We start from the raw sequence: 25,321 nt of genomic DNA on the forward strand, positions 1-25,321 counted from the left end.
ATTTTATTTTAGATACCCTCTTTAAGCTCTTTAGTCTCCATGAGCGGGAATCCACAGTGATGAATATCTTTGGAGAAAAGAAAATGACTTCTCTCTAATTCTTGTGCTCTAGTTGTGTGCATTTCTGTGCATTACCGCTCACCCAACCCCTCCCATCAGAGTTCAAGGGAATTCTGTAACTTCTTATCTAGATTTAATCTAGTACTTGTTTAAATGACTTTGCAAGTTCCTCTTCTCACCTTTGTTAAGGAACTGACCTGGAATGCAAGGAGGTCAGCTAGTTGCCTTAGTGAGGGTTCTGTAATATGCAGGACCCTGTTGGTGCCTCAGAGACTCAAAATTCTAGAACTATGAGAATTTCTGCCTCCTCTCATTCTGGAAATATGTATCCCAGAGTGATAATCCATAGATATGCACATCTCTCTACACACAAGAATTACAGGTAACTAGCCTTTTTTTAACACGTAGTTAATATGACATAACTACCAAAAGGGAATAAATAGCATAACTTTGATTGACTTGCTGATTCATACCACATTTATCAAAGACACATGACAACTGCTATAAATGACTTATTGTGAAGTAGTTCTGGCTTTTACAGTCACAATTGTATTGGAGGGGCTGTCCTGCAGTGTGTCTCCCACAAGGAATTCTGGCTGATTCCCTCAGAATTTCAGTAGGAAGAGGAGCATATACAGGAATAAAAATGTGGCCACTTTTGAAGGGGCACTTTCTGTGCCCCCCGCAGCCGGAGGAACTGCCTCCCTCGTCCTGCTCCACACGGCCGGAGGACCTGGTTCTCCCCACCACAGCCCTGGGGACGGTGGTTCTGGCTCTCTCCCCTAACCCCATCCCCCATGGCTCCGGGGCCAATGGAGCTTGCTCTCCCCCTGCAGACGGAGGAAATGGATACCCCTGCAAAGGAGGAGCTCGCTCTCCCCACCCTGGCCCTGGAGGAGTTCTGTGCCACTGCTGATTGGGGAGGGGAGCATGCCCCTGCTTCCCCCCGCCCCCTCCCTCCCCCTGCCCAGTGCACACCCCTGAGTGGGAGAACACATGCAGCAATTTTGGTGCACTTGTAATGGGTGAAGTGTGTGCACCATCTATAACTGCTCAGCTGGCTGGTACAGAAAGTAGGCTGAGCTTTGGGACTAATTTCTGTCTACCCTTCCTTGCCCCCTTTCAGGTAGCTAATGCCTGCACTCCATGCTTGGCTGCTGTGTGTCTTCTAAGGAAAAGGGGAGAGCTCCTTATGCTCTCTCCTCCTCCTTTGCACCCATGTAGGACGAGCTGTAATCTGGCTCCATATATCTTATGTAACTTTTGAACTGTTCCTTCCATTTTAACCTTTGTGATTTAGCTTGTGAAAAGTAAATGAAAATTAAATTGACAACTCCCCACTCCCCCTGAAAAAAATCCCTTACAGCCCCAAAACCCCACAAGCACAGGAAGGATTAGTGTTTAAGGAGTTTCCATTCTGCTAGAAACAGCTAAAAGTCATAAAGTAGATGTTGGTAGGACTTTGCCACTGAGGAAAAGTCCATGACAGTCTCACTGAAGCATACAGTAAGGAACACTACAGGTGGTATTTCTCATTATTGAACTTGAAGCCATCACTTTAGGCACAAACAGCTCATTCTTTTCATGTAGCACTCCCGCCCTCTTAAACATACTGTTTTTTTCTGCTTTTGTTTTATTGTTTTATTTAGCTTTTGGGTCCCTGGACAAAAATTAAGTTCCTACAAATATGTAATTCTTGACTCTTATGTGCTAACTTTTGTCATTTATTTGTTGTTTGTTTCATAGGCGATGATACATTAAAAACATGGGATATCAGGCAATTTAAAAAACCTCTTAACTCAGTTGAAGGTCTGTCCAGCTTCTTCCCAATGTAAGTACTTTATTTACTCCAGCCAGTAGAAGCAGCTGCAGAAACAGCCAAAGCAGGGACAGCTGTAGTGGGAGGTGAGGGTAAAAATGGGGGCCAGTTGGGGCCATCCCTGGACCCTGAACTGTTCAGGGGAGACCCCCACCCCCACCTTCAAGCGGTCAGGAGGCACTAGGAGCCAGGTGGTGCTGCCTTCTCCCCAACCTCCCACCATCTGACCTTGGGGGAAAAACTGCAGAGGAACCAGCCAGACACTCCAGTTGTAGAGCAGCTGCAGAAAGAAGCACCAGGAGATAGGATATCTCTCCAGGAGATAGGATATCTCCATTAATTTTTAGGGGGGGAGCGATAGCTCAGTGGTTTGAGCATTGGCCTGCTAAACCCAGGGTTGTGAGTTCAATCTTTGAGGGGGCCACTTAGGGATCTGGGGCAAAATTAGTACTTGGTCCTGCTAGTGAAAGCAGGGGGCTGGACTCGATGACCTTTCAAGGTCTCTTCCAGTTCCAGGAGATAGGAAGCCAAAGCAGGGACCTTCGGATATTGAGACAAGTTTCTACAGTTTTAACTCTGACCTGTGCAGATTGGCTGTTTGCACCAACCCTCTTGCTCCACCTCCCTCACAGTCACTTCACCTCTGCTTCACTCTACACTTGCCCCTCTCACTTTCCACTGCCCTGCCCTGTGACCTTCCCTTCCCTTCAGTGTCCCCTTTCCCTTCGCTTTTTTTTCATGTAGTTTATTGCCTCCTAAATAAGCCCACCCCCGAAAAATGACAATAATTGTGCAGCTAGCATGATTGCTGTCATCACATAGTTCACTCTGCTTGAGTATGCTGTCCCCTTCCGCACCCAGGAACCATCTGCTACTCTGTGTTTGTACAGTGCCAGGCACAATGGGGCCCCACTCTTGGTTGGTCCCAAAGCACTACCCATAATAAATATGATTAATAATATTTAATAATTAGCAGCTGTAGTATGCAGGAGAGCGGAGTTGGAAAGTAGGTAACTGGACATTATATGTAGCATCTATATGTTGAAATTATTGTGTTCGAGCTCTTGGAGGGCAGGTATTGTATTTATTTTATTATTTTGATTTGTACTGAACACCTTGTTTTAGGCACAGCCAGTTACACCTCTCACTGAAGATTGGTAGTTTTCAAATGATATCTCAGAAATAAGTCAAAGACAGATTCAGTCTTAGACTTGGAACTCTTTCCGTGCTTCTAGCATTGAAAGAAAGGAAGGAGCATGTTGTAAAATAGTTTTGACCATCTACTTACAATTGCTGTAAGTGATCAGGGTGTATAGCCTTTGGCCTAGGGGCTCTAACTGAGTGGAGGTGTTCAGGGACGGGAGTCACCAGACAGGAGTGGGAGGCAGGCCTGTCCCTACCCATGTGCAAAGTACACAGCTGTGTAGGGCACCAGGAAATTGTGCCCTACGCAGCTGCCTGCTGCTCCAGTCCCTGCTCCGCCTCTTCCCCATGGCCCCCGCCCCTGCTCTGCCCCAGCCCCGCCTCTTCTCACCCCTGCTCCACCCCCACTCCACCCTTCCCCAAAGCCCCTGCTCCGCCCCAGCCCCGCCTCTTCCACCCCTGCTCTGCCCCAACTCCACCCCTTCCCCAAAGCCCCCACCCCTGCTCCTCCTCTTCCGCCCTTGCTCTGCCCCCACTCCACCCCTTCCCCTGAGGACTCCAGAAGTGGTCAGGCCTGCCCTCACTGGTAAGTAGAGCGACCCGGCTCCAGCCTGCTCCGCTCCCCTGGTTCCCAGCCACGCCGCCGGCGAGTGCTGTGTGGCGGTTCCCTCCCCTCAAGCCTGGGAGCCAGGGGAAAGGAGCAGGCTGGGGCCGGGTCATTCCACTTCCCACAGGAAGTGGCCAGGCCTCCCCCCCCACCGCAGAGGCCTGGGGTGGGGCCCCCCACAGCCCCCCCCCCCCCCAGGGGGGGACTGCATAGGGCACCAAAATAGCTAGGGACGGTCCTGGTTGGAGGAATTGCAAGCCAAAGTCCCATAAACAAGAGTCAGGGTCAGTCAGGCCAGGGTTGGACATCGAAGATCAGAAATAGTGCCAGGTTAGAATCAAAAGGCAGAATCAGAGTCAAACTGAAGTAGACAACTGGACATCAGAGGGAGTACCAGGCTACAATCGAGAGGCAGGAATCAGGGTCGAAGTCAAGCTGGAGTCAGAGACTGGAGATCAGGAGATGAGGCAAAGTCTGGCACTGCAGTAAGCCAAAGTCTGTGTGGGTGCCCAGACAACTTCCTGGGGCAACCCCTGGGGTTAAGTAGGGGCACTTGGCCAATTAGACGGCCACAGGGGACTATCACTCTGGGTCTCTTGGATGGTACTTCCTGTGGCACCTACTTGCCACAGTGTTCCCTGGTTGTGCCTCTGCATGGCCTCCTGGTGGCAGTGTGGGAATATCAGGTACCCTATGCTCTACAGAGCTGGGTTCTAGTTCCTCAGATTTATAATTGCAACTTAAAATTAATTTGACAGATATTTCATTGGTGAAAACAGATTTCATGACCTACTCATTTGTTTGCTGATTTGGAAATTGCTGATTTTTTTGGTTTCCTGTGCTGAAATTTTGATAAGACTTCTGAAAAAGAGATGTTTTTGTTAGTTTTGCCAAATTTGGATATTTTGTGCACAGCTTTATTTGTACGTATGATTTTAGTTGTCAGACATAGTTAAGCCATTGACAATAGGTTTTAAAAACCTTTTGTATTAACTGTAACAGATAAAAGGGATTGTCTTGAAGATTCGTTTAACTGTATTTGTAATGATGTTCCCAAAACATATTACAAGTGTACCCATTATGATGATGATTTATTTTATCTACAGGACAGATTGCTGTTTCAGCCCAGATGATAAGTTAATTGTCACGGGCACCTCTGTTAAGAAAGGAGGTGGCAATGGGAAGCTTATTTTCTTTGAACGGGAGATATTCCAGAAGGTGTATGAAATAGAAGTCACAGATGCTGTATGTATTTTATTTTTCTTCTAAAGTAGAATTCAAAATGTAAATTAAATCAAGTGGTCTCTTTTTTTTTTTTTTTTTTTTTCACACATGAAAATTAAGATGGCACTTCTCATTTTTATGTGCATATAATTCCCATTAACACACATGTAATCTTCATTAACCTTAAATCTCATTTTCGAGGGGATCCCTGAATGAAGACAGTGTAGAATTCTCTGAAAAAATGCCACCTTTATTTATTCTACTAAACCCTGGGACGAGATGTCCTTGAAGCAGAAGGAAGGTCCCTACTTTGATAGCCACTCCTATATGAAATGTGTTCCCCTGAAGACTTCCTGGGTACCCTCTCCAGTTGTGAAGCCATGTAGAAGTCCAAAAATTCTGACACACATGCCTGTGCCGTTGAATCCACCAGTTCTCATGTTAAAAGATTCAGCTCTCTTCGGGGGAAAACTCATATTTGTCCCCAGTAGTTGGCGGAGTCAGTGCTATGGGATAGCCTGGGTAAATGCAGAACTCTTCGCATTCTTGTGTCAAAATGTAAGTCACCTATCTGAAACCCTTGGACAAGGAATATCCTTTGTCAGCAGTAATATGCAGTCCTAAAATACATGCACCTATAATACAAGAAGGCTTATGTGTATGACTTGAACTACCCAGCTATTTCCTAATACAAAAGTGAAGACTATATCATATAAAACAAATTGCCATAGTGGTGTACACAGGCAAGAATGTAGATTGTAGTAGTCGGAGTGGAACAGAGTTGTGGACGTCTGCGCACCAAATATGAAACATCCACGATGGTTGATAAGAGAATATCAGGTGGCCAATTATATGCCTCACTGGGCCAAGTAAGCCAATTCATTGATTCCCCTTTCTATGACAGGCACCTCCCATTGACCCATATCAGTCTTCTTGACCCATATCAGTCTTCACTGGCACAGCCCAGCAAGACTCTGGCAGGAGTCCATTTACATTGAGACTGATATTTGTACAAGAATTTTCTTCATTAGATGCCATTTTCTGATCTTTCTTGATCCTGCAGTGAAATCTGCCTGAGGCTGAATTTGTTATAGCAAATATTTCTATATTGGAAGACTTGGAAATCAAAAACACAGAGAATTAAGGAAGAAAGAAAGAAGAGTGAGGTTTGAGGGGTAAAACTTTTTTATTCTAGCTCACATCTTATCTATAGTAGTTATACCTCATTGCAGTTTTACTTTAGTATTAAAGAATTTCTCTAAAGAAAACATTGATGGGATTCCTACACTTTGGTATCACGTACCTGCTATGAGACAGGCCAGAATTCACCCTAGCTTTCAAAAATTTTTGGCCTTTTTGTGGCACCAGTAGTACAGCCTCAAATATCAGTACATCAGTACCCCCTCTAGAACATCATGACAAATCAAAGGCATATTCAGCTCTGTAAGTTAAAACATGGGAGACAGGTGCTGTGAGTAGCCTCTATGGGGCATAGTGCAAATGACGAAAATGACACTAAAACTCCAATAAAACTGAATTTGAAGTCCACAGGAGTGAGAGTCTGGAACTGGTCATGATGGCTGCATCTCCTACTGGCAGGCGGAGAGAGCTCATTTTACAATAGCAGTCAGAAGAGATTTGTAAGACTCCACTTGAGCTTTTTGTTCTACAAGAGTGGGAATCTTGGGTGGTCTTTTATAGAAAAGTAGTTTCTTACCTGTTAATCTGTTTCTCTGAAAATGTCATTTGACTGTATTTCTATTCACCCACCCAAGTTCTCTGAGTTTGGAAGGGAAATAACATTTTCAATGACTGACTTTTTTCCTGACAGTCTTGCCCTAGCATAACAGTTCTTTAGGATTATTGGAAATTCCTAAATGCTTGCAATTTGAGGAGCTATCTACTTTTTACTCATCTAGGCACTGAAACAGGATGTTCTAGACTGGGTATTGGGCCACTGACAGTTCTCGGAATTGGGAGGAGTTGAACTACTGTTGCCTCAAAGGGCCAAATATCTGAGAAGTGTGGAGAGGATTCCAGCCTGTCTCCTTCTTGGGAGCTGAGACCCAAGAGTATCTAAATAGTCCTTTTTAAAAACTGTAGTAAATGACTTTTATCCATAAACATTTAGTACTTCTACTTTTTCCTAATTTGTAGCTTTAAAATTTAAGATTGATATTCTCTTAATTTGAGTATAATCAATGGATAAAATGGAACACTGGAATTACTAGATGAAGAATTAAGATTTACAAAAGCTGATCTCATGACATAATTTTCTATGGGCCAGCACTAATAATGCCTCTGAAATTGGTCTGTCCAGAATCCAACTTCAACACTGCACATCTAAGAAAAACACAGTTAAACATATTAGCATTCATCTTTAAAAAAGGGGGGGGAGAGAAATTACTCTAAAACGCCGTTTTAAAACAAAAGTAATCTGTTTTCTCAGTGCCTTTCAGTTGCTTGCACAATTCAGCTTTTTCATTAGTGTTTTCTTTTTCTTGTTTTTCTCAAATTGCCATGTAAGATGAAGTATAAACAAATTGAGGAATGTTGAAGAATGAATGGATTTTAAAGGCATACAGAGTTTCTGCAGCTTACAAGTTGTACGTGCTGCTTGTTAGAAAGATTATGGGCTTATAAAGAGATAGATGAATATCTTGTCTGTGGTTTACAGAAAGATTCTTTTAGCAGTTTGGTACAATTTACTTGCTTTCTACTGAAAGATTTCATAGTGTTTTTTTTCTCTATAGTCACTTAAAAAAGTAAATAGAACACTTATTGTAATTGAAGATAAATATGTTCTTCGAGATTGCACATGTCCATTACACTTTAGGTGTTTGTGCACTCCACTGGCACAGTTGTCAGAGAGTTTTCCCTTAGCGGTATCCATCAGGGCTACACGAGTGTCCTCTGCTGCCTCCCGCACCATGCTCAGGCATAAATGGTTGAGCCACCTCGACGTTCCTCAGTTCCTTCCTACCACCCGTGATGGTTTTTGGAACTCCCCCTCTTTGCTTCTGCAAGTGTTTAGGCAAATCCTGTGAATAGTGGCCTTTCTATAGTTAGTTTGTACATAATTTTTTTTTAATTATTGTTTTGTGTGGTTCCGGCACCCGGTCTGGGTACTGGCCTCAGTACCAAAGATATGCTGCACTCTCCAGGTTTCAAGCCCTGGCACTCTTGTGATAAGGCAATGCCTAATAGTGACCCTTATCCCAGCTGTGAGCAACAAGTGTAAGGACTTTAAGCCTCCATTCTAAAAGAGTAAAGTATCTGCTCCTCAAATAGGTGCTATGTCTTTCATCTGAGCTGTCTACCTCACTCCAGGTACAAACGACTCAGCATTGACCACTAGCTCACTTCCAGCACTACTGGTGCTGAGAGGCAGATTGGCATCACCAGTACTGAGGAAGAGTCATGGAAATTGGATAGTGTGCTGGGACTGGCAAAAGAGGTAAAGCCTTTCTAAAGACGGGTGCATTCAAGGAGAAGGCACTCCCTGGAGCACACCTCTAAACAGGGGAGTTCATTGACTCTGGAGCCCAGTACAGGCATGTTGAGACTGGTCCCTGAATCACCTTCATCAGCATCTCCTCACAGCATGGAACCGCAGAGTGTCTTCCTAGTGTGGTCTACTCCTGAGACATTTGAGGTTGCAAGAGAGTTGCTGAATCTCTTGGTCCTGCTGTTACCTGCAATTCAAGAGACTCACCTGTCATGGGTTTCCAAGGTACCATCGTAAGTGCCTTCACCTCTGCACTGGGCAGTTCCATCGATTCAGACGTCAGGATACTGGTTAAATCAGTACTGTCAAGAGCAAAGCCACAGATGACTTCCCTGACTCCCCTTTCTTCAGAGTCTGAACCTGCTTCACCAGTACCAATGGGTGTGGCACCACCATGGTCACAAAAGGAGGCAGCTGCTTCGTCAAACTCTGAAGTGGGATCCTATGTGTCCCAGCCTAGCCAGTTCCAAAGTCACTAGTATGTTACCTGCCTGCCCTGGTTTCAGCCTCAGTTACAGCAAGGAGCTTATAGAAGGAATCCTTGGGCATTGCCTGGTTGGAGCCCATGGGGCTCCCCGTGTCATTCAGGAACATCCCTGCAGCTCCATCTACTGATCATCAAGAGCATAGGCAGCACAAGCACTCTAGCATTGGTAGCAAGCCTGGCACGGAACAAATTTGAGATCCCTCTCATGACCAGCTGCAAAAGGAGCAGGAACTGGACCATCCCCCAGTACTATTGGCATCTTCTTCCTCATCTCCTGATAAGGTAATTGTGGCAGAGCCTATTTCTCTGCTTCCTGATGATTTTAAGACCCATCAGAAATTGTTCAGGGGGGTGACTATGGCCCTAGACATCCAATGGAGGAGGTCCAGGAAAAAAATCTCACAAGCTGGTGGACATATTGACATCTGCATCTCCAGCCAGAATAGCACACCCTATAAATGAGGCTATCTTAGATCCTCTGGCAGAGACCAGCTTCCCTGCCTCCAACTGCAAAAACAGTGGACAGGAGGTACTATGTCCTCTCACAGGAGTTCAAGTACCTGTATAATTATCCCCCTTCAAAAACTGTAGAGCAGCCCTGAAATCCCTGGATGGACAGGTTGAGAGCAGTCTAACAGTTCTAAAAGTGCCATCTTTTTTCTTTTCCAGTTTTTCAAAAACAGCTTTCCTACTCTGTCATGCTTGGACTCACATCACAACAGATCGATGGGTTCTAAGCACAGTGGGAGTGGGATATATGCTCTAATTTATTTCTACCTCCATCCTGCTTCCCCATCCCTCTGCAGGGACCACCCTCTCATGAGACAGTGTTACTGCAAGAAATACAATCGCTCCTTGTAGGAGCTGTAGAGGATGTCCCTCCCTTTTTCAGAGAAAAGGGGTTTTACTCCCGATACTTCCTGATCCCAAAGCCGAAAGGGGGTGCCAGGCCTATTTTAGATCTAAGGCAGTTAAACAAGTTCTTAAAAAAATCAAAATTCCAGATGTTCACTCTAGCTTCCATAATCCCTTCTGTAGAGCTGGGGGACTGGTATGCTCCTCTCGATTTAAAGGATGCCTACTTTCATGTGACAATTCATCAGTGCCGCAGAAAATTTCTGAGATTCACTGTCAGAATCATCAGTGCACAATGCTCCCCTTTGGTCTCTCAACTGCCCCATGTTTTTACAAAGTGTATGGCAGTAGTACCAGCTTTCCTCCAGATTACTCATAGACTCATAGACTTTAAGGTCAGAAGGGACCATTATGATCATCTAGTCTGACCTCCCGCATGATGCAGGCCACAAAAGCTGACCCACCCACTCCTGGAATAATTCTCTCCCTTGACTCAGCTGTTGAAGTCCCCAAATCATGATTTAAAGACTTCAAGTCGCAGAGAATCCTCCAGCAAGCGACCCCTGCCCCATGCTGCGGAGGAAGGCGAAAAACCTCCAGGGCCTCTGCCAATCCACCCTGGAGGAAAATTCCTTCCCGACCCCAAATATGGCGATCAGCAGAACCCCGAGCATGCGGGCAAGATTCTTCTGCCAGACCCACATTGACCACTGATACTAATTACCAGTGATGGCATGTTATTGACTTATTGACTAAAATCATGTTATCCCATCAAACCATCCCCTCCATAAACTTATCAAGCTTAATCTTAAAGCCAGAGAGGTCTTTCGCCCCCACCGTTTCCCTCGGAAGGCTGTTCCAGAACTTCACCCCTCTGACGGTTAGAAACCGTCGTCTAATTTCAAGCCTAAACTTCCCGACGGCCAGTTTATATCCATTTGTTCTCGTGTCCACATTAGTACTAAGCTGAAATAATTCCTCTCCCTCCCTGGTATTTATCCCTCTGATATATTTAAAGAGAACAATCATATCCCCCCTCAGCCTCCTTTTGGTTAGGGTAAACAAACCGAGCTCCTCGAGTCTCCTTTCATACGACAGGTTTTCCGGGGTCCATGTTTTCCCTTACTTGTACAAATAGCTGATAAGAGGTCAATCCAGGTTGCAGATAGTGTCCAGTATAAGCATAATCCAATCCACCTTCGATGCACTCAGTCTGTTGATCAACTCAGACAAGTCAGTCCTGTCTCCATTACAGAAAATGGAATACATTGGAGCAATCCTGGACTTGACAGTACCTTGACAGGTCTTACTACCACTAGCAAGGTTTCAGACAGTGCAGAGCCTCTGGGGCATGTAGCAGCATACACGTAGCAGCATACACTTATGTGGTCCAGTACACCAGACTGCATCTCAGTCTTGTTCAAGGCTGTATTCTCCAAAAAGGCACCAGATAGACATGTTACTGTACGTACCAAGTAACATTTTATCTTCACTAGATTGGGGGATAGACCCAACCGATATCTGCAAGGGATTTCCTTTTGCCCACCTCAACAATCTCTGACCTTAGTCACGGATGCCTTGGACCTGGGTTCGGAGGCTCACCTGGGACACCTGAAGACACAAGGTCTCTGGTGTCCCCAAATCTCAGACTGCACATAAATATGAAGGAGTTGTAGGCTATCTGATTAGCTTGCATGATGTTCCTTCCTTGCATCAAGGGAAGAGGCATATTGGTGCTGACCGACAATATGACCACCATGTTTTTATATAAACAAGTCTGGGGAAACCTGGTCCATACTACTTTGCTGGGAAACAATACTAATCTGGGATTGCTGCATCGACAACTCTATATTTCTGATTACTTTACAGGGGTTCAGATTACGTTGCAGATCACCTGAGTATGTTGTTTATCTATCACCACAAGTGGTCCTTTCATCCACACATAGCAAGGTCCATTTTCCAGCTCTGGGGAACTTCCCAAGTTGCTCTGTTTGCAACAAAGGACAACACAAAATGTAACCATTCTGCTCCAGAGCAGGACACAGCCCTGGTTCGTTGACAGATGCTTTTCTACTGCCGTTGTCAGAGGGTCTCCTGTATACTTTTCCCCCATCTCTCTTCTGGCCAAAGTGCAATGCTAGTCTGCCTTATATTGATCACCCTGGCATGGCTCTGTCAACACTGGTTCTTCTTCGAGTAGTGTCCTTATGGGTGCTCCACTATAGGTGTGTCTGCGCCCCTGCGCTGCTGATTGGAAAACTTCGGTAGCAGTGTCCATTAGGCCCGCACATGTGCTGTCTCTCCTCGTGCTGTGCCACAAGTGCACAGGCGCTGACCCTCCTCTGTTCCTTGTCAACCACCCCTAGCTAGAGATGGCACCATTAGCAGTCCGTTAAGACTATTGTTCTCCTGTTTGCATTTGCAGTATTCCCCAGTATAGTTCCAGTTGTAGTTCTGATTGTTATTTTTCTGTTCTTTCTACCTTTAAATTTTTTTTTCTTCTTTTAGTCTTTTTTCCCATCGGGGACCCTTCCCCTTAGCAGGGTGTGCCCAGATACCTGTGCTTCAAGAAGTGCCACACCTACAACGATGCGATCCCGGATACACTCTCAGTGCATCCTCTGCCTCGGTGAGGGCCACATACAACAAAAGTGTAGCCTCTGCCAGCAGCTCCGGCCGAGATCCCACAAGGACAGAGAGCTTTGCCAGAAGATTGTCTTCATGGAGGTAGCTCTTTGACCTCAATCTCCCGGCGGATGTGAGTTTTGCCCACAACCTTGAACTTCTGGTCCAAGAATGTACCCACAGATGTCTCCTCCACCGCCACCATCTTGGTCCACTCACCCATGGGCACCTGCACCAGATCCTATGCCACCACAGTGGCCATAATGGGCTCTTTGGGCAGCACACCGAAAGCCTGCCTCACAAGCTTCAAGCCTCGCCTGAGAATTCTCCAGGCACGCTACCTCAGCAGCAGTATCTAGGGCCTCAGAACTGCCTCAGGAGATGGAGGAACAGGAAGCCAGTACTGAGGAGGACATAACTCCCCCCTTCCAGACAAAGCTGTCATGCCTCTCCCACCAGCTCTGGCAGACGACTTCTGTCTTTTCCAGGAGCTGGTGAAGAGGCTGGCGGACACCTTCCACATACCACTAGAAGAGGCCAAGGACACCCACCATCAGCTCCTTAATATCTTCCATTCTTCGTCGTCCTGAAGGGTTGTCTTCATAATTAATTAATTCATTTTAGACCTGGCTAAAACAGTGTGCCAAAGCCCAGCATCAGTAGCTTGAACTTGTAAGCAAAAAATACTATGTCCCTGCAAAGGAATCAGAGTCCCTTTTTTCACACCTGCCATCCAGTTCCATCATGATGGACACTGTCAATTCCCATGGCCGACAACACCAGTACAGGGATTGGAAGTGCTTTGATCTCTTTCGTAGGAAGGTATATTCCTTGGCCACCTTACAGTTCCGTATTGCCATCTATCAGGCGCTCACTGCCAAATACAACTACACAAATTACAACAAACTTAATGATTTTATTGATAAACTGCCATCGTTCAGGAAGAGCAACTAGTGGCAAAAACATCACTACAGGCGGCCATTGATGCCGCCGACATGGCAGCTGGGTCAATCTCCACGGTGGTGGTGATGCAAAGGGCATTATGGCTCCACTTGTCAGGATTCCTGAAAGAGGTGCAGTCTGTGGTGGAAGATCTTCCCTTTGAGGGTATGAGCTCTTTGCTGAAAAGACCAACGCCTCCCTTCATACCCTGAAGGATTCCATGGCTACCCTCAGGTCGCTGGGAATCTATACACCGGGGTAAAAGAGACGATTTAGTCCCAATCCCAGCATAGGCCGTGTGTGGCTCAATACCAACCTCAGCTCCATTATGAACCACAAAGGAAGAAAGGAAAATTCCCAAAATGGAAGCCATCTGGTCTGCAGCCTTTGCCCAAGCCCCTGTATCTTAAGCATCACTTTTGACTGGCAGGTCGAAAAAAAACTGCATTCAAAAATAAAACAATGTAAAACTTTAGAGCCTACAAATCCACTCAGGCCTACTTCTTATTTAGCCTGTTGCTCAGACAAACAAGTTTGTTTACATTTGCAGGAGATAATGCTGCCCACTTCTTGTTTACAATGTCACCTGAAAGTGAGAACAGGCGTTTGCATGGCACTGTTGTAGCCAGTGTTGCAAGATAATTACGTGCCAAATGTGCTAAATATTCATACGTCCTTTCATCATCAACCACTATTCCAGAGGACAAGCATCCATGCTGATGACGGGTTCTGCTCGATAACGATCCAAAGCAGTGCAAACCAGTGCATGTTCACTTTCATCATCTGAGTCAGATGCCACCAGCAGAACATTGATTTTCTTTTTTAGTGGTTTGGGTTCTGTAGTTTCCGCATCAGAGTGTTGCTCTTTTAAGACTTGTGAAAGTATGCTCCACAACTCGTCCTTCTCAGATTTTGGAAGGCACCTCAGATTCTTAAACCTTGGATTGAGTGCTGTAGAGATCTTTAGAAATTTTACATTGGTACCTTCTTTGCATTTTGTCAAATCTGCGTGAAAGTGTTCTTAAAACAAACAACATGTGCTGGGTCATCATCCGAGACTGCTATAATATGAAATACATAGCAGAATTTGGGTAAAACAGAGCAGTAGACATACTATTCTCCCCCAAGGAGTTCAGTGAAAATTTTATTTAACACATTTTTTTAAACAAGCGGGAAAGCATGTCTTCTGGAATGGTGGCCGAAGCATGAAGGGGCGTATGAATGTTTATCATATCTGGCACGTAAATACTTTGCAATGCCAGCTACAAAAGTCCCATGCAAACATCTGCTCTCACTTTCATGTGACGTTGTAAATAAGCAGGCAGCATTATCTCCCATAAATGTAAACAAACTTGTTTGTCTTAGTGATTGGCTGAATAAGAAGTAGGACTGGGCGGACTTGTAGGCTCTAAAGTTTTACGTTGTTTTGTTTTTGAGTGCAGTTACATAACAAAAAAATCTACATTTCTAGTTGACTTTCACGTTAAAGAGATTGCATTACGGTACTTGTATAAGGTGAATATACTATTTCTTTTGTTTATCATTTTTACAGTGCAAATATTTGTAATAAAAATACACCTCTAACGCGACCCGATATAACACAAATTCTGATATAACGCGGTAAAGCAGTGCTCCGGGGGGGGCGGGGCTGCACACTCTGGCAGATCAAAGCAAGTTCGATATAACGCGGTTTCACCTGTAACACGGTAAGATTTTTTGGCTCCCGAGGACAGCGTTCTATCGAGGTAGAGGTGTAACAATATAAAGTGAGCACTGTACACTTTGTATTCTGTGTTGTAATTTAAATCAATATATTTGAAGATGTAGAAAAACATCCAAAAATATTTAATAAATTTCAATTTGGTACTCTATTGGTATCCTGCTGTTAATTGATTTATCTTGTTAGACTGACCTCACACTTGGTAAAGCATCCCCCATCCTTTCACCTGCTCCTGTATTTTTCACTTCATACATCTGATGAAGTGGGTTCTAGCCCACGAAAACTTATGCCCAAATACATTTGTTAGTCTCTAAGGTGCCACAAGGACTCCTCATTTTTTTTATTGTTTAACAGTCTGATTAAAACTGCTATTAATTTTTTGAGTTTTTAATCATGCAAGTTAACTGCGATTAATTGACAGCCCTAGTTTAAATGTGTAATTTACAGTGTGTATATTTTGTGTTTATTAGTGCATATGTAATTGGATTTACAAACTGTGTGTGTGTGTGTGTGTGCGCGCGCCTGTTAAAAGAGAGAGTGTGAGTACACAAATGTATATCAGTTGGTGACAAAGGACTGAATCTGTTCACCGGGCTCATGCAAGTAGTCTCAGTGACTTGAAGCAGGATTTAGTCCAAATTGTTGAGAAAAATTGCATCGTTAGCCCTTTATTTCAAAAATGAAGTTAAAATAATAGGACTTATTAAGGGTAATTATAAACCAGCTCTGGTGGTACAATATATGTATTGGGAAGAAAAAAATAACAAAGAACACTACTGTGTAGAAAGTTTAAACTATGCAGATAATACAGTTTTTATAACTGTTTTGTATTGCTTCCATGTTTTTATGGCGTTCCAACAATATAGATAATTCAAAAATGCTAATGGGCAGTAAACTTAATCTTAAACCTTCTTGATAAATAGCCAGTGCATTTGGCCTGTAAATGAACCTGGTGGGTAATGGGAATAAATTGAATGGGAATGTCTGACCAAAGTAGTGTCTGACATTCCTTTCCATCATACCAAGCAAACCTTTTTTCACCTCTTCTTTTAAGTTTTCATGGGAAAGTGCATTATTGCTTCAAAGCTGCTGGAATGAAACCTTTTGGTTTTACTAATGGACTAGCAGTGTATTAGCCTCTACTGTTCTGACACATTAATTTAGTTTTCATGCACCTACAAGTTTTTTTAAGGGCTAGTCTGCACTAGAAGTGCTATAGTGGCGCAGCTGCACCAATACAGGTGCACCACTGTAGTGCATTTGGTGAAGACACCCTATGCCGATGGGAAAGAGCTCTCTCGCCAGCATAATAAAAACACCTCCATGTCAGCAGGAAAAGCTCTCCTGCTGACATAGCACTGTCCACACCGGCACTTAGGTCGACGTAACTTACATCACTCAGGGAGGTGGCTTATTCAAACCCCTGAGCGACATAAGTTACACCAATGTAAGTGGTAGTGTGTACGAGCCCTAAGATACTTTCTAGGACTGTCTGCTGCTCCTATTCCTGAGCGTCATGCCACCACAAAGAGACTGGGACTTTCTAGGAGTAAAGCTTATTGAACCTTGCTGAATTAGAACTAAGCATTTGTAAATATACATGGTTCATATGCCTGCATTTCAGGATACTGGCAGAACATCCCCTCACTGCAGGCATCCGTACCTCCTGTTCAGAACCCTTAGTTCCCCCACCCACACATAGACTCAGGCTAGGTCTACACTACCCGCCTGAATCGGCGGGTAGAAATCGACCTCTCGGGGATCGAATTATCGCGTCCTGTCGGGACGCGACAATCGATCCCCGAATCGACGCTCTTACTCCACCAGCGGAGGTGGGAGTAAGCGCCGTCGACGGGAAGCCGCGGAGGTCGATTTTGCCACCGTCCTTACAGCGGGGTAAGTCGGCTGCGATACGTCGAATTCAGCTACGCTATTCGCGTATCTGAATTTGCGTATCTTAAATCGCCCCCCCCCCCCCGTAGTGAGGACGTAGCCTAAGTGGCTTGTGCACTATGTTACAATCCAGCTCTGGTCAACATCTGCAAAATTGGGCCCTTTGTGTACACACTGCCCCATCACTAAGAAATGGTGAGGGCTTTATCTTGTGACTATTACTCATATTAAGCGTCCAACTTGTGCACAGCTAAAAAGGATGGTCAGCCAAAGAATAGTTTTCACTAGATGTTCTAGATTAGATTCTTCCTCTGTTGGCAATAATCGCTCTCTCAGCTGTAGAAAAATAAGTCTTGTCTTGCCCAGCTCACACAGACGTTCCTCAGTTGTTGTCTCCCATTTCTGTCCTGACACAGTAATCCTAAAAAAAAGTTTTCCTCTTTTGCCCTAATTCCAAATCTCCAAAAGTAAAGCAGTTGCACTCGTTAAATGTGGTAGGGACTTCGATATTGTTTTCACAGAACTAAGGCGTTCAAGAACATTCTGAAGGCATGTGCTCTCTCTTTATGAGGCTAAAGAAAGGAATAAAGGGCTTTTTATACTCTAGGATAATTAATCAAGGCCTGATTGACAGAAATTTACCAAATGGCCCAAGTTGATATTTCCTTGTTGTTTGAGTCCCGTTCTACTAGAGGGATTTCTGTCTCCTAAGCAGCAAGTAGATCAGTATCTATCTTTATAGTTAGGGGGCGGTGATTTTGGTTGCAACATTCCAGCAGCAGAGCAATCCTTTTACCTGTAATTGAAGTCAATGGAAGTTAAACTTGTGGCTAAGTTCAAATCTGACAATATGCTACATGCATGCATCAAAATATTTGCAATTTTCAAGATACAGCGTGCACACCCATGTGTCTTAAAAATTGGAATCCTGCCCTCAATTATTGTTCTCTGCAACTGTTTTTTAGCCTATTTTCCATTAGTATATAGAAAATTGTAATTTGCTCTTACTCGTTTCCAGTCCAAATTCCTTTGAGCATTTCCACACATTTTCAAAGTCACAATTCACAAAGTCAAAAACATTAGTGTTGCTTCCTTTACTACTTTATCCTCCTGAGTATTCTAATTCTAATAATTGTGTGAACACTACATTCTAGATGCTTCTTAATCTCCCACTTTATTTACTGCACTTGGCTCCTTTTCTCGGATGAGATCCAGAGGAGCCTCAGTTCAGATTTTTTTGGGTTTAAGGCAGACCCTTTGTATAATTTTAGCATAGTTTTTGTTGTGTAAACAGGCTCTTTCGGGCTGGAGTGGGAGAGCTTTAGCATAATATCAATACATGAGGATGTCTTTTTCCACTTCAAAGGGCAATTAATATGAACTGTGTAAATAAAATTATTTGATTTGTTTTTCAGTTTTGCAAATATTTTTAAATGGATCAGTTTTAAATGAATTTTTGATCTTTTTCAGTTTTGCATACAACATAATTTGGAATAGTAACTGTCGTAGGCCCATAGGCCCCTGTCATGGAAGGAGGGAAGAAAGCTAATTAAAATACAGCTGTTCTCTAAGAGCCATGTCGTCTCTCCTTCCTTTGGTCTGTGGAAGCAGTCAGGGGGCAGACCACCCCTTCCTAGCCATAGTAGCATGGCAGACCTACCTTTGGCTGCCGGCTCACCACTGTGCTCTGAGACACCAATAAAGGGAGATTACAAAGTGTTTAGTTGGAATTAATATTGTCACAAGCAGCATTAACTTTCATGATTTTTTAATGCAGATCTTCAGCTGTTCTTGGGGAGGGGAGCCTGCCAATTAATGCAGCTAATGGGCCATGCAGATCTTTTGCAGTGGGAGGAAAGTGGCTAAGGGAGGGATGAAAAGGGCATTCACTGCCTGTATCTGCTTTTTCTCTTACTCCCATAACTGCACCATGATTTCTTTGTAGTTTTGCTCTCCTCTGTGCATACAGATCTTAATTATTACTCCCTAATAATACCTTACAACCTTGCACTTTATTTTATACCGCCAGTAGTTATTCCACCGTTAAGATTAAAGCTAGCTTCCCATTAGAAGTTTGACTTTCTGTCCACCCTCAGCTTCCCAAAAAATAAATGAATTCCCCCTGAAATTTCACAGCCACATCTCAGCCCAGGATACCTGGAAGTTTCTTGGAAGTTTGGGGAAATCAGAAAAAAAGTTTTTAATGTGATATGCCCTAATTCTGAGCTTGGGTCAGTACAGGCGGTAAGGAGTGATAAGGTGTCTTTACATCACCTTTTCAACCTGGAGGTAGCCAGGAATTATTCTTCTCCTCTATGAAAGTTGGAACAATCCCAATCATTGTAGCATCCCAGAGCAGCCAGTTTGGTGCACTCCTGCTCAGTTTTGTAATGAGTAATCTTGTGGTATATATTGGTATGTAGTGGAATTTTATAGTGTCCTAAAAAAATTGTTTTTAATGTTTGTGTGTGTGTGTATATATATATATATATATGTGGCATATATATATATGCCATGTAAATCAGGTAGGTTGAGAGTCAGGGATGAAGGACTTTGTGCCATTGAGGAACTGACTGAATGCCTTGGGCATTAATTTCCAAAGTTTTAAATGTATTATTTAAGGGTATAAAATTGTTCTTAAGAAAGTGTAATATTTTGGAGATGGCAAAGTGAGAGGAGAGACTCCACTAAAACATACTTTCAAAATGAACTCTTATTAATACAAACTAAGGGCCCAATCCTGGGAAGATTTAGTCCTGTCATCTAAGTCAGTTGAACTCTATGTAAAACTAAATACATCAGTCTTTCCAGAACTGGGCCCTTCTTGAATATACTTAACTTGAAGAATGGGGCTTTGCTTTTAATTTCCTGGTAATTGTCAGTTTATCTTTCAGGTTTTACATTCAGGAAAATTTTCCATGAAATCCCAGCAAACCAGATTCAAATATGGATATCCTTATCTTTAATTCATTGTGTTGTGAAAAATTAAAAAGCCAAGAAGTGTGAATTAGTTTTTTGATTTTTTTTTAACTTCCTACATTTTGATCATTGACGTTTCACCCCAAACGCCTGACTTCAAAGTGTTTCTCAGGGTTTTCATTGGTTTGACTCCCATTCTTTTTATTGGAATGTGTGTGGCTAAATCCAAACCTGTTGCGTTGAAATTTTACTCATATTTTTCAGCATTTTTTGTATTGAATTTTTTTTGGACACGAGGTGCTATTCTGCCCTCTACTGAGTCTATGCAATCCCACTGAAGCCACTGGAGTGGATAGGGCATAACTGAAGGTAGAAAATTTGTACCATTCTTTTTATTTTAATGTCTCTTGGTGAAACATGTCTGCAGTTTAACAGAACATAGCAATGCTATGTAATAATTTAAGACAGGAACAGGAAGTGGTGAATATTGTTTCTACTCGTTAAATTCAGGGGGAAATTAGGTGAGCAGAATGTATTTCCCAAAGTTACAATTTGTCCAGGACACTGAGATTAACATCCCTGCAATTAATTAAAAAAATATCAAAAGATATGTAATGACAAATTGTCACTATTAGGTCAATAGACACAACATTTAGATGTTGTAAAACCAAACTTTTTCAAAACTTAATTTTTTATCTTCAGCTATTTGTAGCGTCATAGCTAAGGCTGTATGTTTTTAAATTTTATTAATATTGTAACTCCTGACTGTACCCCTTAAATGTAAATGCAACTCCATATAACTACTAAATCTCTGTGTCAGACAAAGTTAATGTTAATTAATTTATTGTATCTTAAAAAAATTATGCAAATAAGCAGCAAGAGGCACTTTCTTAAATAATATTGCTTAATTATATTTTAAATGCTTTTAAAGACAATAGATGTTACTGCATTAAAGTCAATAAAAAATAAACAGTTCTTCACCATGAAATTACAGTTTATTGAAAATCTAAAGATATGATTTATGTTAGACTACATAGGTGCGTTAAATAAATTTGCTACCTGGATACTTATCATGATGTTGACAGACTGGTGTTCCATCAGCAGTGCTGACATAAAAATTATAGTTTAGACAAACACTCTGTCAAGAGAGCCCACTTGGCTGCTGTTATGGTGGCCTGTAATTATGGAGCCTGACTACCACTGTCAAAATGTCTTTTTACGCATTTCAGTATCTCTTCTGCTGACAGGCCGCTTATCTCACTGTACGGGTGGCCAAGAACAGCAAATCAAAATGACACAATTCAAACAGACCCCAGCACATATCGTCATGGCCACTGAGGCAGAAAGCAATTGGCACTTTTGAAAGAGAAGTTTTGCTTTTTTAACGACAAATATTTTTAATCAGCAACTCCTGCTGTCACTGTTTTATCTTATAGGTTCAAAACAGAACCTGAAACAGGATTATTGTGGTTTTTTTACCCCCAGTCAGTTTCAAGTACCTCTGGAGCTGAATATTTGACCTTTCAAATTGAGACCATGAAGATTAGCAGGAAGCTTTAATAAACTCTAAAGTTGTTGGTATTTTTATCTGCTGTACTTGTTGCATACTTTTATAGTTTAATTTTATCTCCTAAATCACTAATCCTGTGCTCAGCCTTGGAGACCTTATCTATGAATTACGAACATCATGTTGTACTGTCAAATGGGTCCTTCTCAGAGTTTGTTTTATAACTGTTATTCCTCTAGCTTTTTGCTGTTTTCACTGACTGCTTTTAACATTTTAGACAACAAGTCCTCATTCTCTTCCAGTGGGGTTGACTTTCTTTGGTTGCTGGACCATTGGAAGATTTCACCTGTTTTGCTCTGCATCTAGCTGAAAGCAAAATGGGAGAGGGTAGGCTTATTTTGTACCCTTTTCCATTCAGTTAAGATTTTAAGGCCATTGGCAAGTTAAAGGAATATAGTGGAATAAGGCTGTTCCCTAAAAAATTAGGAAGTGTGATGGGGCAAGGCCAGATGGCTACAGTAAAGTAGTGAGGAACAGGTATGTTAGTCCCAGGCTAAACAAATCCCTGGTACCACGGTAACCAAATGGCAGTTGCTCCAGGCTAATCAAGACACCTGGGGCCAATTAAGATCCTTCTAGAAGGCAGGAGAGACAGCTAGATTGATTGGGACACCTGAAGCCAATCAAGGACTGGCTGGAACTAGTTAAAAGCATCCCAGTTAGTCAGTGTGGTGTGGGTGTCAGGAGCTATAGGAGGGAGCTGTGCTGTTGGAGGAACGAAGTAGTACGAATCCATATCAGGTGCAAGGAAGGAGGCCCTGAGGTAATTGTGAAGAAGATATTGATTGGGGGCTGCTGTGGGGAAGTAGCCCAGGGAATTGTACACGCCCTATTTCCAAAAAGTCAGCTTTCATAGCTGCTAAGTTTAGGGTCCCTGGGCTGGAGCCCGGAGTAGAGGGCGGGCCCGGGCTCCCCCCTCCCCTCCCTGATTAATCACTGATACTGGGAGACAACAGAGACTGTGTGAGGGAGGGTTGTTTCTCCTCACCTCCCTTGCTGGCTTATGATGAAAATGGCTCAGTAGATTGTGACCCTTGCCTCTAGAGAGAGAAGGGCTATGTGGAGGGTCACAGTGAGCCTCTGAGGCTAGCAAAAATCCATCAGGAAACGCTGGACCCACGGAGTCAAGGACAGAACTTTGTCACAGAAGCCACACATAAGCTCTCTGGCTCAGATCATCTGACTCCAAGTGTAACTGTCACATTACCTCATCAATAACTTTCAAATAATTTCATAGCTATTTCATTTAAGTTTTAATAGACATGTTTTAAAGCATCATAATAAGGAAACCTAAATGAAGGGAAACAACTCAAATATACTGTTGCTGCTGTAATAAGTAGAGCTGTATGAAAATCCAGTGTTTTGCCTATTCCTTTTCAATTCCCAGTATTAACCCTCAATTACCAATTTTTTTCCAGTGGTTCATTATCAACACATGACAAAATGCAAAAGAAACATCTCTTACATACTCCAGTTTACCTTAATAGTGGGATGCTAGCTGCCATTTTTAATCTGATATATCTAATGGAGCTATGTTCTTCCTATAGTCAGCCATTTCACTATATCTTATTGGTACACTGACTCATCTTAAATACAGCCTTGCACTCTTTGATGGTAGAGGTGGTTAGGGTTTAAGCTACCATTCAAGTACATTCAAATGCATTACGTACTCCTGAAACATGTTCCCCGGCGGATTCTCTTTGCTTTCCTGCCAAAAAATGGTTTATTTGGGAAGCAGAGAAGCTGCACCAGTGCTCACTCACCCCTCCCCGGGGGAAGGGCAGGGTCTAGGGATGCCCAGCTGCCCGAGGACGTTAGTCCTGGCTGGGCTAGGTGGTGGGAGGGAAGAGGACGACGACGATGGAGATGAATTCCCCCTCCACCTTCCCTGCATGGAGCAGGGGTCAGATCAACCCCGAAAACCTCCCCTGACTGCAGGAAGCTCTCCACTGTGGGCGTGGCAGGTCTTGGAAGGGGGGTCTGGGTGCAGGGGGTGAGGCTTAGTGGGGTGGGGGTTCCAGGTGCGTGGGGGGAGGCTTGGCAGGCGGATTTGGGTGCAAGGGGGTGTGCAGATGCACGGGTTGGGCGGACAGGGGGAGCAGCTCAATGTTCCTTCCCTGTACAATGATCTCTCCCCCCACTTCCTGGCCCTATCGTTCCTCAACCACAGGGGGAGGGGTCACTGTACAGGGAGCTGCTTCCCCTGTCCGCCCAACTCCTGTACATCTGGGCCCCCCTGCTGAGTCTCACCCCTCTGCACCCGGAACCCCCCACTAAGCCCCTCCTACATTGGGAGCCCCCCACACCTGAGCCTTACTCCTGCGTCAGGAGCTCCCTACACCTGGACCCCCACCCCAGTGAGGCCCAACCAGCTGTATCCTGAACCCCCCTTCCCCAGCATCCAGACCACTCGCTTGAACTCTCCACACCCAGACCTCCCATCCCCCTGCTGAGCCGTAACCACCTTCACTTGGACTCCCCTGCAGAGTCCCACTCCCCGTGCACCCAGAACCCCCCCATGAGCCCCTGTGCATCCAGATCCCCTCACCACACTGCCCACACCCAGATTTAATCACACAGAACCCTGTTACCCTTGAGGTAATTCTGCACCTAGAATTTTTTTAATTCTGCATATTTTATTTGTCAGGATTACAATAACACAATAACAATATAAACACACCATTTTCAATTATTTTAGCAATTTATTTCAAAATACTTGTCGTCAAATAATTGAAAATGGTGTGATTATATTGTGTTATTTTGACAAATAAAATATGCTGAATTTTAAAATATTGTGCACAGAATTTTTAGTTTTTTGGCGCAGAATTTTTAATTTTTCGTGCAGAATTCCCTCAATAGTCATGACAATCCAGTCTGTTTCCCCTGTAAGAAGTGAACTGAGAACTTGGGAATCTAAAGGTGGAGGAGGCCTGGAATTACTTCAAGTCAAAGTTGCAGAAACTATCAGAAGCCTGCATCCCAAGAAAGGGGAAAAAATTCATAGGCAGGAGTTGTAGACCAAGCTGGATGAGCAAGCATCTCAGAGAGGTGATTAAGAAAAAGCAGAAAGCCTACAAGGAGTGGAAGATGGGAGTGATCACCAAGGAAAGCTACCTTATTGAGGTCAGAACATGTAGGGATAAAGTGAGAAAGGCCAAAAGCCATGTAGAGTTGGACCTTGCAAAGGGAATTAAAACCAATAGTAAAAGGTTCTATAGCCATATAAATAAGAAGAAAACCAAGAAAGAAGAAGTGGGACCACTAAACACTGAGGATGGAGTGGAGGTTAAGGATAATCTAGGCATGGCCCAATATCTAAACAAATACTTTGCCTCAGTCTTTAATGAGGCTAATGAGGAGTTTAGGGATAATGGTAGGGTGATAAATGGGAATGAGGATATGGAGGTAGATATTACCACATCCGAGGTAGACGCCAAACTCAAACAGCTTAATGGGACTAAATCGGGGGATCCAGATAATCTTCATCCAAGAATATTAAAGGAACTGGCACATGAAATTGCAAGCCCATTAGCAAGAATTTTTATTGAATCTGTAAACTCAGGGGTTGTACCGTATGACTGGAGAATTGCTAACATAGTTCCTATCTTTAAGAAAGGGGAAAAAACTGATCCGGGCAACTACAGGCCTGTTAGTTTGACATCTGTAGTATGCAAGGTCTTGGGAAAATTTTTGAAAGAGAAAGTAGTTAAGGACATTGAGGTCAGTGGTAATTGGGACAAAATACAACATGGTTTTACAAAAGGTAGATTGTGCCAAACCAACCTGATCTCCTTCTTTGAGAAGGTAACAGATTTTTTAGACAAAGGAAATGCAGTGGATCTAATTTACCTCGATTTCAGTAAGGCATTTGATACAGTTCCACATGGGGAATTATTAGCTAAATTGGAAAAGATGAGGCTCAATATGAAAATTGAAAGGTGGATAAGGAACT

At 43.4% G+C, this 25,321-nt stretch overlaps 1 protein-coding gene across 1 annotated transcript in view; it reads left to right on the forward strand.

Moving 5' to 3' along the window:
* Positions 1 to 25,321, forward strand: part of WDR70 (WD repeat domain 70) — a 254,989-nt gene that overhangs the window by 206,517 nt on the left and 23,151 nt on the right. The window contains exons 12-13 of the mRNA XM_026649057.2: positions 1,807 to 1,891; positions 4,736 to 4,874. Coding sequence (XP_026504842.1) covers positions 1,807 to 1,891; positions 4,736 to 4,874 — 224 coding nt within the window. The remainder of the gene's footprint in view (positions 1 to 1,806; positions 1,892 to 4,735; positions 4,875 to 25,321) is intronic.

Source organism: Terrapene carolina, unplaced genomic scaffold, assembly GCF_002925995.2.
Source record: "Terrapene carolina triunguis isolate 2854851 unplaced genomic scaffold, T_m_triunguis-2.0 Scaffold69, whole genome shotgun sequence".
NCBI lineage: Eukaryota > Metazoa > Chordata > Testudines > Emydidae > Terrapene > Terrapene triunguis.